Source organism: Arachis hypogaea, chromosome 11 (genome assembly GCF_003086295.3).
Source record: "Arachis hypogaea cultivar Tifrunner chromosome 11, arahy.Tifrunner.gnm2.J5K5, whole genome shotgun sequence".
In the NCBI taxonomy this organism is placed as follows: domain Eukaryota; kingdom Viridiplantae; phylum Streptophyta; class Magnoliopsida; order Fabales; family Fabaceae; genus Arachis; species Arachis hypogaea.
This window is the reverse complement of record NC_092046.1, coordinates 117,485,210-117,497,141: the sequence shown is the minus strand read 5'-3', so window position 1 is coordinate 117,497,141 and position 11,932 is coordinate 117,485,210. Positions and strand designations below refer to the sequence as shown.

General features: G+C 40.1%; 1 protein-coding gene and 1 non-coding gene across 2 annotated transcripts; both read left to right on the top strand.

Moving 5' to 3' along the window:
* Positions 1-1,493: 1,493 nt before the first annotated feature.
* On the top strand, positions 1,494-1,910 carry LOC140176178 (uncharacterized). The gene has a single exon (XM_072206070.1). It carries the CDS (start codon positions 1,494-1,496, stop codon positions 1,908-1,910), a length of 417 nt encoding a protein of 138 aa, XP_072062171.1.
* A 7,527-nt stretch (positions 1,911-9,437) lies between these two features.
* LOC112724270 (small nucleolar RNA R71) lies at positions 9,438-9,545 on the top strand. The gene has a single exon (XR_003163441.1). It is a non-coding gene; the product is annotated as a small nucleolar RNA R71 (small nucleolar RNA).
* The last annotated feature ends 2,387 nt before the right edge of the window (positions 9,546-11,932 follow it).

Genomic DNA, 11,932 nt, shown 5'->3' with positions numbered 1-11,932 from the left:
CCACTATTAAGGGAGATTAAGTTAGCATGAAAATACTACAATGAAAGCCTTACTTTAAAAGGCAGTCCTGGGAGCAAAGAGGTCAATACGATTGAACTGGGTGGAGTCCGAACTCGAGAAAAATTACGCCTCCAACCTGGGGGCAAGGTAGAGGAAGTACAAATCGGAGATTACCCCAACAAAACAACGAATGTCGGAGCTAACCTGGAGGAAAGTCTAAAGGAACAGATCGTCGCACTACTGAGAAAAAACTCCGACCTCTTCGCCTGGAAGGCCTCCAATACGCTTGGCATAGATCCCGACCTAATGTCCCATAAACTCGCAGTGTATCCGGGCTCCCAACCTGTTCAACAAAAGCGTCGGAAGCTTGGACCAGAAAGGACACAGGTCATGGAGGAACAAGTGCAAGCCTTGTTAGAGGCAGGATTCATAAGGGAAGTAAAATACCTATTATGGCTAGCTAACGTGATTTTGGTAAAGAAACAAAATGGAAAGTGGAGAATGTGTGTCGATTACACCAACCTCAATAAAGCTTGTTCCAAAGATCCTTATTCTCTCCTAAGCATCAACGCCCTAGTCGACTCAGCATCAGGATATCGATACCTATCTTTTATGGACGCCTACTTGGGGTACAACCAAATCTCGATGTACAAGCAAGATCAAGAGAAGACCTTATTCATAACTCCAAAAGCTAACTATTGCTACATAGTAATGCCTTTTGGATTAAAGAACACAGGAGCTACATACCAACTTCTAATGAACAAAGTTTTTTCCTCTCACTTGGGAAAACTAATGGACATGTACGTAGATGACATGCTCATCAAAATCAAAGAAAATACAACCTTGTTGTCCGATCTCTCCGAGGTGTTCTCCATAATAAGAAAGCATGAAATGAGGTTAAACCCCTCAAAATGCACCTTTGTCGTAGAAGCTGGAAAGTTCTTAGGGTTCATGGTAACCCAAAGAGGTATAGAAGCCAACCCAGACAAGTGCCAGGCTATACTCAATATGAAGAGCACGACTTGTGTCAAAGAGGTTCAACAATTAAATGGAAGGTTAGCAGCCCTCTCCAGATTCCTAGCCGGATCAGCTCTGAAATCACTTCCCTTATATTCAATCCTAAGAAAAGGGAAGCAATTCGAGTGGACCCCCAAAATACGAACGAACCTTTTAGGACTTCAAAGCATTTCTGGGCAGCCCCAATACTTACCCGACCTATCAAAGGGGAAGAACTCATGCTATACATGGCAGTAGGAAGCCGAGCTATAGCTTCAGTCCTGATCCGAGAAAATGAACAGGGGAAGCAACCTATCTATTTTGTCAGCAAAGCCCTACAAGGGACAGAATTGAACTATCAAAAGATAGAAAAGTTTGCTTATGCCCTTATCCTCACATCTTGAAGACTCTGACCTTACTTTCAGGCTCACACTATCAAAGTTCGTACTAATTAGCCAATGAAGCACATTTTAGAAAAGTCGGACTTGGCAGGACGGATGCTACAATGGGTCATGAAACTGTCCGGGTTTGACCTAAAGTATGAAGCTCAAACAGTAATTAAGTCACAATACCTTGCTGACTTTGTCGCTGAGTACACGGAAAGGCCAGGAGACCTAACTACATGGAGCTTATACATAGATGGGTCATCAAACAAAGCCGGAAGTGGGGCAGGTGTCATTTTAGAAAGCGACGAAGGAACCCGGATAGATCTCTCCTTAAGATTCGAGTTCCTTGCTTCCAATAACCAAGAAGAATATGAGGCATTACTCGCTGGCTTAAAACTGGCTAAACAAGTGAGGGCTAAGAAATTTGTAGTGTTAAGTGATTCGCAAGTAATAACTTTGCAAACCAACGACACTTATCAAGCCAAAGACCCTACTATGAAGAAGTACTTGGATGAAGCCCAAGAATAACTGACACAGTTTTTTGAAGGAAAAGTTCGACATATAGCCCGAGAATCAAATGCCCGAGGGGAGAATGATGAGTGGATATTTTATACCCATTTTAGTATCATTTTCTTAGTATTTTTAGCTACATTTTATAAAGTTTTAGTAGGTTTTAGTGCAAAATTCACCTTTTGGATGCTACTTTGAGTTTTTGTGTTTTTATTATGATTTCAGGTGATTTTTGGGTGAAAATGGCAAGTTTTAGCAAAGTCTGATTCAAAGGCAAAGAAAGGATAGCAGATGTTGTCAAATCCTAACCTCCGTGCATTCCAACGAGCATATCTTGAGCTACAAAGGTCCAATTGACGCGCTCTCAACGGCGTTGGAAAGCTAACTTCCAGAGCTTTCTAGAAATATAAATAGTCTATACATTTCTTTTGGAATCACTCCCCAAAATGGGCATTGAACGCCCACCTCTGGAGTTCAACGCCCAAGAAGGACCAGCCTCCAAGTTGAATGCCCAAGACTGGAGTTCAACGCCCAAAGAGGAGCAAGCCCAGTGTTGAACACCCAAAACTAGAGTTCAATGCCACCCAGGGAGCAAGGAAACAACACGCTCACCCCCTAATGGGCGTTCAACGCCCAGAAGCCCAAGTTGAACGCCAGGCATACGAAGCACATGACCAAAGCGGGCCCAAAGTGGATTTTAGCACTTCTTAGCTTGTTCTATTTTCTTTTTGTAATTTTTAATTAAAAATAATATCTTTTATGTTTAGTCTTAGAGTTTTTATTATAAATAAGTGACTTCCTTTCTCCTGACGGTTATGGCTCCCAAGAGGGGAGAAGCACATACACATTATATTGCACCTTCTTAAAGCATGAGCAACTAACCTCCTGAGTTAAGGATAGGAGCTCTGCTCATTACTATGGATTAATATCATTACTTTTCTACTTTAATACATGTTTGATTCTATATGATGTATTTTCGTTCTTTATCTTTATGAATCTGGGGTGGAACAAGAGTATGACCCCTTATTCTACATAAGCTCTTGCGAAGCCTTAGTCGGATAGTATTGAGCTACAGTTTGAGAGTACATGGTGCACGAAATTGTGATCATCAACAATGGCACCAAAGACTTGGAGCTCTCAAACGTGAATCACACTTTGTCACAATTCCGCACAACTAACCAGCAAGTGCACTGGGTCGTCCAAGTAATAAACCTTACGTGAGTAAGGGTCGATCCCACGGAGATTGTTGGCTTGAAGCAAGCTATGGTCATCTTGTAAATCTCAGTCAGGCGGATTCAAATAGTTATGGAGTTTAAGGTGATGAAAATAAACATAAAATAAAGATAGAGATACTTATGTAATTCATTGGTGGATTTCAGATAAGCGTATGAAGATGCTTTGTTCCCCTTGAACCTCTGCTTTCCTATTGCCTTCTTCCAATCATTCATACTCCTTTCCATGGCAAGCTTTATGTTGGGCATCACCGTTGTCAATGGCTACATCCCATCCTCTCAGTGAAAATGGTCCTGATGCTCTGTCACAACATCGGCTAATCAGCTGTCGGTTCTCGATCATGTCAGAATAGGATCCATTGATCCTTTTGCGTCTGTCACACGCCCCACAATCGCGAGTTTGAAGCTCGTCACAGTCATCCCTTCCCAGATCCTACTCAGAATACCACAGACAAGGTTTAGACGTTCCGGATCTCAGGAATGGCTGCCATTAATTCTAGCCTATACCACGAAGGTTCCAATCTTAGATTAGAAACCCAAGAGATACGTATTCAAGCCATTGCAAGTAGAACAGAAGTGGTTGTTAGGCACATGTTCATAGGTGAGAATGATGATGAGTGTCACGGATCATCACATTCATCAAGTTGAAGAATGAATGAATATCTTGGAGAAGAAATAGACTTGAGTTGAATAGAAAAACAATAGTACTTTGTATTAATTCATGAAGAACAGCAGAGCTCCACACCTTAATCTATGGTGTGTAGAAACTCCACCGTTGAGAATACATAAGAACAAGGGTCAGGCATGGCCGTGAGGCCAGCCTCCCAAACATGAAAAGAACTATGAAAGTATGAGTAAAGATCTGAAAAGTGTATAAAGTGTAATAGCAAAAGGTGCTATTTATAGAGAACTAGTAGCCTAGGGTTGCAGAAATCAGTAATTAATGCAGAAATCTTCTTCTGAGCCCACTTGGTGTGTGCTTGGGCTGAGCATTGAAGCATTTTTGTGTAGAGACTTTTTTTGGAGTTAAACGCCAGCTTTTATGCCAATTTGGGCGTTTAACTCCAGCTTTTGTGCCAGTTTTGGAGTTAAACGCCAGAATTCTTGAGCTGTCTTGGAACGCCTGTTTGGGCCATCATATCTTGGGAAAAGTATGGACTATTATACATTGATGGAAAGCCCAAGATGTCTACTTTCCAACGCAATTGAAAGCGCGCCAATTGGGTTTTTGTAGCTCCAGAAAATCTACTTTGAGTGCAGGGAGGTCAGAATCCAACAGCATCTGCAGTCCTTTTTCAGCCTCTGAATCAGATTTTTGCTCAGGTCCCTCAATTTCAGCCAGAAAATACCTAAAATCATAGAAAAACATATGAACTCATAGTAAAGTCTAGAAGAGTCATTTTTATTTAAAAACTAATAAAAACATAATAAAAACTAACAAAAAAAATACTAAAAACATACTAAAAATAATGCCAAAAAGCGTATAAATTATCCGCTCATCACAACACCAAACTTAAATTGTTGCTTGTCCCCAGGCAACTGAAAATCAAATAGGATAAAAAGAAGAGAATATACAATGAATTCCAAAAATATCTATGAAGATCAGTATTAATTAGATGGGCGGGGCTTTTAGCTTTTTGCTTCTGAACTGTTTTGGCATCTCACTTTATCCCTTGAAGTTCAGAATGATTGGCATCTATAGGAACTCAGAATCCAGATAGTGTTATTGATTCTCCTATTTAAGTATGTTGATTCTTGAACACAGCTACTTTATGTGTCTTGGCCGTGGCCCTAAGCACTTTGTTTTCCAGTATTACCACCGGATACATAAATGCCACAGACACATAACTGGGTGAACCTTTTCAGATTGTGACTCAGCTTTGCTAGAGTCCCCAATTAGAGGTGTCCAGGGTTCTTAAGCACACTTTTCTTTTTGCTTTGGACCTCGACTTTAACCGCTCAGTCTCAAGTTTTCACTTGACACCTTCACGCCACAAGCACATGGTTAGGGACAGCTTGGTTTAGCCGCTTAGGCCAGGATTTTATTCCTATGGGCCCTCCTATCCACTGATGCTCAAAGCCTTGGATTCTTTTTATCACCCTTGCCTTTTGGTTTAAAGGGGTATTGGCTTTTTTTGCTTGCTTTTCTTTTTCTTTCTTTTTTTTTTGCAAGCTTTTCACTGCTTTTTCTTGCTTCAAGAATCAATTTTATGATTTTTCAGATCATCAGATAACATTTCTCCTTTTCCTTTCATTCTTTCAGGAGCCAATAATTTTAACATTCATAAACAATCAAATTCAAAAATATGCACTGTTCAAGCATTCATTCAGAAAAACAATAGTATTGCCACCACATCAAAATAATTAAACTGTTTTAAAATTTGAAATTCATGCACTTCTTTTTCTTTTTCAATTAAAAACATTTTTCATTTAAGAAAGGTGATGGATTCATTTTCATAGCTTTAAGGCATAGACACTAGGACACTAATGATCATGTAATAAAGACACAAACATAAATAACATAAGCATAAAAATTCGAAAAACAGGAAAATAAAGAACAAGAAAATTAAAGAACGGGTCCACCTTAATGATGGCGGCTTGTTCTTCCTCTTGAAGATCTTATGGAGTGCTTGAGCTCCTCAATGTCTCTTCCTTGCCTTTGTTGCTCCTCTCTCATGGTTCTTTGGTCTTCTCTAATTTCAGGGAGGAGGATGGAATGCTCTTGGTGCTCCACCCTTAGTTGTCCCATGTTGGAACTTAATTCTCCTAGGGAGTTGTTGATTTGCTCCCAATAGTTTTGTGGAGGAAGATGCACCCCTTGAGGCATCTCATGGATTTCATGATGAGGAATTTCCTCATGCTCTTGATGAGGTTCTCTTGTTTTCTCCATCCTTTTCTTAGTGATGGGTTTGTCCTCATCAATGAGAATGTCTCCCTTTATGTCAATTCCAACCGAATTGCAAAGGTGACAAATGAGATGAGGGAAGGCTAACCTTGCCAAAGGAGAGGACTTGTCCGCCACCTTGTAGAGTTCTTGGGATATATCCTCATGAACTTCCACTTTCTCTCCAATCATGATGCTATATATCATGATAGCCCGGTCTATAGTAGCTTCGGACCGGTTGCTAGTGGGAATAATTGAGCGTTGGATGAACTCCAACCATCCCCTAGCCACGGGCTTGAGGTCATGCCTTCTTAGTTGAACCGGCTTCCCTTTTGAATCTCTCTTCCATTGAGCGCCCTCTTCACATATGTCCATGAGGACTTGGTTCAACCTTTGATCAAAGTTGACCCTTCTAGTGTAGGGGTGTGCATCTCCTTGCATTATGGGCAAGTTGAATGCCAACCTTACATTTTCCGGACTAAAATCCAAGTATTTCCCTCGGACCATTGTAAGCCAATTCTTGGGGTCCAGGTTCACACTTTGATCATGGTTCTTGGTGATCCATGCATTGGCATAGAACTCTTGAACCATTAAGATCCAGACTTGTTGAATGGGGTTGGTGAGAACTTTCCAACCTCTTCTTCGGATCTCATGTCAGATCTCCGGATACTCATTCTTTTTGAGTTTGAAAGGGACCTCGGGGATCACTTTCTTCTTGTCCACAACTTCATAAAAGTGGTCTTGATGCACCCTTGAGAGGAATCTCTCCATCTCCCATGACTCGGAGGTGGAAGCTTTTGCCTTCCCTTTCCTCTTTCTAGAGGTTTCTCCGGCCTTTGGTGCCATAAATGGTTATGGAAAAACAAAAAGTTTTAGCTTTTACCACACCAAACTTAGAAGGTTGCTCGTCCTCGAGCAAAAGAAGAAAGAAGAGAGTAGAAGAAGAAGAAATAGAGGAGATGGAGTGGGCTTTGTGTTTTGGCCAAGGGGGAGAAGTGGTGTTTAGGTTGTGTGAAAATAAAGGAGTGAAGATGGGTTTATATAGAGGTGAGAGGGGGGAGAGTGGTTCGGCTATAGAGGGTGAGTTTGGGTGGGAAAGTGGTTTGAATTTGAATGGTGAGGTAGGTGGGGTTTTATGAAGGATGGATGTGAGTGGTGAAGAGAATGGTAGGATTTGATAGGTGAGGGATTTTTGGGGAAGAGGTATTGAGGTGATTGGTGAATGGGTGAAGAAGAGAGAGAGTGGTGGGGTAGGTGGGGATCCTGTGGGGTCCACAGATCCTGAGGTGTCATGGATATCTCATCCCTGCACCAAGTGGCGTGCAAAACGCCCCTTGCTGCCAATCCTGGCGTTAAACGCCAGGCTGCTGCCCATTTCTGGCGTTTAACGCCAGCTTCTTGCCTTTCTGGCGTTAAACGCCAGTCTGGTGCCCTTTTCTGGCGTTAAACGCCCAGAATGGTGCCAGACTGGGCGTTTAACGCCCATTCTGCTACCTTTACTGGCGTTTAAACGGTAGTAACTGTCTCCTCCAGGGTGTTCTATTTTTCATTCTATTTTTCACTTTGTTTTTTGCTTTTTGAATTGTTTTTGTGACTTCACATGATCATCAACCTATAGAAAACATAAAATAACAAAAGAAAATAGAAATTTAACGTAGATAAAAAAATTAGGTTGCCTCCCAACAAGCGCTTCTTTAATGGCAATAGCTTGACAGTGGCTCTCATGGAGCCTCACAGATGTTCAGAGCAATGTTGGAACCTCCCAACAACAAACTTAGAGTTTGAATGTGGGGGTTCAACACCAAACTTAGAGTTTGGTTGTGGCCTCCCAACACCAAACTTAGAGTTTGACTGTGGGGGCTCTGTTTGACTCTGTATTGAGAGAAGCTCTTCGTGCTTCCTCTCCATGGTGACAGAGGGATATCCTTGAGTTTTAAACACAAGGGAGTCTCCATTCACTTGAATGATCAATTCTCCTCTGTCAACATCAATCACAGCTTTTGCTGTGGCTAGGAAGGGTCTGCCAAGGATGATGGATTCATCCATACACTTCCCAGTCTCTAGGACTATGAAATCAGCAGGGATGTAATAGTCTTCAACCTTTACCAAGACATCCTCTACAAGTCCATAAGCTTGTTTCTTTGAATTGTCTGCCATCTCCAGTGAGATTCTTGCAGCTTGTACCTCAATAATCCCTAGCTTCTCCATTACAGAGAGAGGCATAAGGTTTATGCTTGACCCTAGGTCACATAGAGCCTTCTCAAAGGTCATGGTGCCTATGGTACAAGGGATTGAGAACTTTCCAGGGTCCTGTCTCTTTTGAGGTAATCTCTGCCTAGTCAAGTCATCCAGTTCTTTGATGAGCAATGGAGGTTCATTCTCCCAAGTCTCATTACCAAATAACTTGGAATTTAGCTTCATGATTGCTCCAAGGTACTTAGCAACTTGCTCTTCAGTAACATCTTCATCCTCTTCAGAGGAAGAATACTCATCAGAGCTCATGAATGGCAAAAGTAAATTTAATGGAATCTCTATGGTCTCAGTGTGAGCCTCAGATTCCCATGGTTCATCATTAGGGAACTCCATGGAGGTCAGTGGGCGTCCATTGAGGTCTTCCTCAGTGAGAATCACTGCCTCTTCCTCCTCTCCATGTTCGGCCATGTGAGACATGTTTATGGCCTTGCACTCTCTCTTTGGATTCTCTTTTGTATTGCTTGGGAGAGTGCTAGGAAGGAGTTCAGTAATTTTCTTACTCAGCTGACCCAATTGCGCCTCCAAATTTCTAATGGAGGACCTTGTTTCATTCATGAAACTTTGAGTGGTTTTGATTAAATCAGAGACAATGGTTGCTAAGTCAGAGTGGATCTGCTTAGAGTTCTCTGTTTGTTGCTGAGAAGATGAAGAAAAAGGCTTGCCATTGCTAAACCTATTTCTTCCACCATTATTGTTGTTGAAACCTTGTTGAGGTCTCTGTTGATCCTTCCATGAGAGATTTGGATGATTTCTCCATGAAGGATTATAGGTGTTTCCATAGGGTTCTCCCATGTAATTCACCTCTTTCATTGCTGGGTTCTCAGGATCATAAGCTTCTTCTTCAGAGGAAGCTTCCTTAGTACTGCATGTTGCTGCTTGCATTTCAGACAGACTCTGAGAAATCATATTGACTTGTTGGGTCAATATTTTATTCTGAGCCAATATGGCATTCAGAGTATCAATCTCAAGGACTCTTTTCTTCTGAGTTGTCCCATTATTCACAGGATTCCTTTCAGAGGTGTACATGAATTGGTTATTTGCAACCATTTCAATAAGTTCTTGAGCTTCTGCAGGCATCTTCTTCAGATGAAGAGATCCTCCAGCAGAGCTATCCAATGACATCTTGGATAGTTCAGACAGACCATCATAGAAGATTCCTATGATGCTCCATTCTGAAAGCATGTCAGAAGGGCACCTTCTGATCAATTGCTTGTATCTCTCCTAAGCTTCATAGAGGGATTCTCCATCCTTCTGTCTAAAGGTTTGGACTTCCACTCTAAGCTTGCTCAATTTTTGAGGTGGAAAGAACTTTGCCAAGAAAGGATTGACTAGCTTTTCCCAAGAGTTCAGGATTTTCTTAGGTTGTGAATCCAACCATGTTCTAGCTCTGTCTCTTACAGCAAAAGGAAAGAGCATGAGTCTGTAGACTTCAGGGTCAACCCCATTGGTCTTGACAGTGTCACAGATTTGCAAGAACTTAGCTAAGAACTGATGAGGATCTTCCAATGGAAGTCTATGAAACTTGCAATTCTGTTGCATTAGAGAAACTAATTGAGGCTTAAGCTTAAAGTTGTTTGCTCCAATGGCAGGGATAGAGATGCTTCTTCCATAGAAATCAGGAGTAGGTGCAGTAAAGTCACCAAGCACATTCCTTACATTGTTGGCATTGTTGTTGTTCTCGGCTGCCATGGTTTCTTCTTCTTTGAAGAGTTCTGTTAGGTTCTCTAAAGAGAATTGTTCTTTAACTTCTCTTAGCTTTCTCTTCAAGGTCCTTTCAGGTTCAGGATCAGCTTGAACAAGTATGCCTTTATCTTTGTTCCTGCTCATATGAAAGAGAAGAGAACAAGAAAGTAGAGAATCCTCTATGTCACAATATAGAGATTCCTTGAGGTGTCAGAGGAAAAGAAGAATAGAAGGAGGAGGTGGAGAAGAGGGAATTCGAACTTATTAAGAGGGATAGAGTTCGAATTGCACCTTGATGAGGAGTCTTAGTCCTTTAAATAGAAGGATGTGAAAAGAGGGGAAGAATTTTCGAAAATTAATTAAAAGATTTTAAAAAGAAATTTGAAAATTTGATTGAGATTTTCGAAAACTAAGATTGGGAAAGAAATAAAGTGATTTTTTGAAAAAGATTTTGAAATTAGAAAAAGATATGATTGAAAAAAAATTAGTTTTGAAAAAGATGTGATTGAAAAGATATGTTTGAAAAGATATGATTGAAAATCAATTTAGAAAAAGAAAGTTTTTAAAATTAAAGTTGATTACTTGACTAACAAGAAATTAAAAGATATGATTCTAAAATTCAAAATTTGATCCTTTCTTAATAGGCAAGTAATAACTTGAAAATTTTGAAGCAAATCTTTAATTATAGCAAGGATTTTTGAAAATAGTAAAAATAAATATAAAATGGAAAGAAATTAATTTTGAAAGAGATATGATTGAAAAGATATGATTTGAAAAAGATTTGATTTTGAAGAAATATGAAAACTTGAAAAAATTGTGAATTAAAAACAAAATCTTCCCTCTAGTGTCATCCTGGTGTTAAATGCCCAGAATGGTGCCCATTCTGGCATTTAACGCCCAAATCTCTACCTTTTTGGGCGTTAAACGCCCAGCCAGGGTACCTGGCTGGTGTTTAAACGCCAGTTTTTCTTCTTCACTGGGCGTTTTGAACGCCCAGCTTTTTCTGTTTGATTCCTCTGCTGAATGTTCTGAATCTTCAATTCTCTGCATTATTGACTTGAGAAGACATAGTTTAAAAATATTTTTTTGAATTTTTGATGATGAGAAATAATAAAAAATGCAACTAAGATCAAATAAACAATGCATGCAAGACACCAAACTTAAAAGTTTGTATACTAAGGACTATGACAATGTAAAAATGTATATGAAAAACAACAAAACACACTAAACAAGAGAATTTAAAGATCAGAGCAAGAAAATCATCAAGAACAACTTGAAGATTAATGAAGACACATGCATGTAATTTTCGAAAAATGCAAGAAAAATAGAAACATGCAATTGACACCAAACTTAAAAATTGATACTAGACTCAAATAAGAACATAAAATATTTTTTATTTTTATGGTTTTATAAAATTTTTTGGTGATTTTCGAAACTTGAGTGGAAAAGAAAATAGAAGGGATTCAAAATTTTTAATAAGAATTCCAGGAATCATTGCAATGCTAGTCTAAGACTCCGGTCCAGGAATCAGACATGGCTTACTAGCCAGCCAAGCTTTCAATGAAAGCTCCGGTCCAAAACACTAGACATGGCCAATGGCCAGCCAAGCTTTAGCAGATCATTGCTAACAACAGCAAAATTGATAGAAATCAACAAGCTCTTGTGATGATAAGTTGAAACCTTGGTCCAAAAGATTAGACATGGCTTCTCAGCCAGCCAGACTTCAACAAATCATCATGAAACTCTAGAATTCATTCTTAAAAATTCTGAAAAGCACCTAATCTAAGCAACAAGATGAACCGTCAGTTGTCCAAACTCGAACAATCCCCGGCAACGGCGCCAAAAACTTGGTGTTGTTGCCGGAAATAAATGCGAAATTATTGTTCGTTCATTCGTTACTTCCCCGGCAACGGCGCCAAAAACTTGGTGCACGAAATTGTGATCATCAGCAATGGCGCCAAAGACTTGGAGCTCTCAAACGTGAGTCA

What these genes read in the sequence shown, in the direction of transcription:
- LOC140176178 (XM_072206070.1), top strand. Translation starts at nt 1,494, where the DNA reads ATGCTACAATGGGTCATGAAACTGTCCGGGTTTGACCTAAAGTATGAA.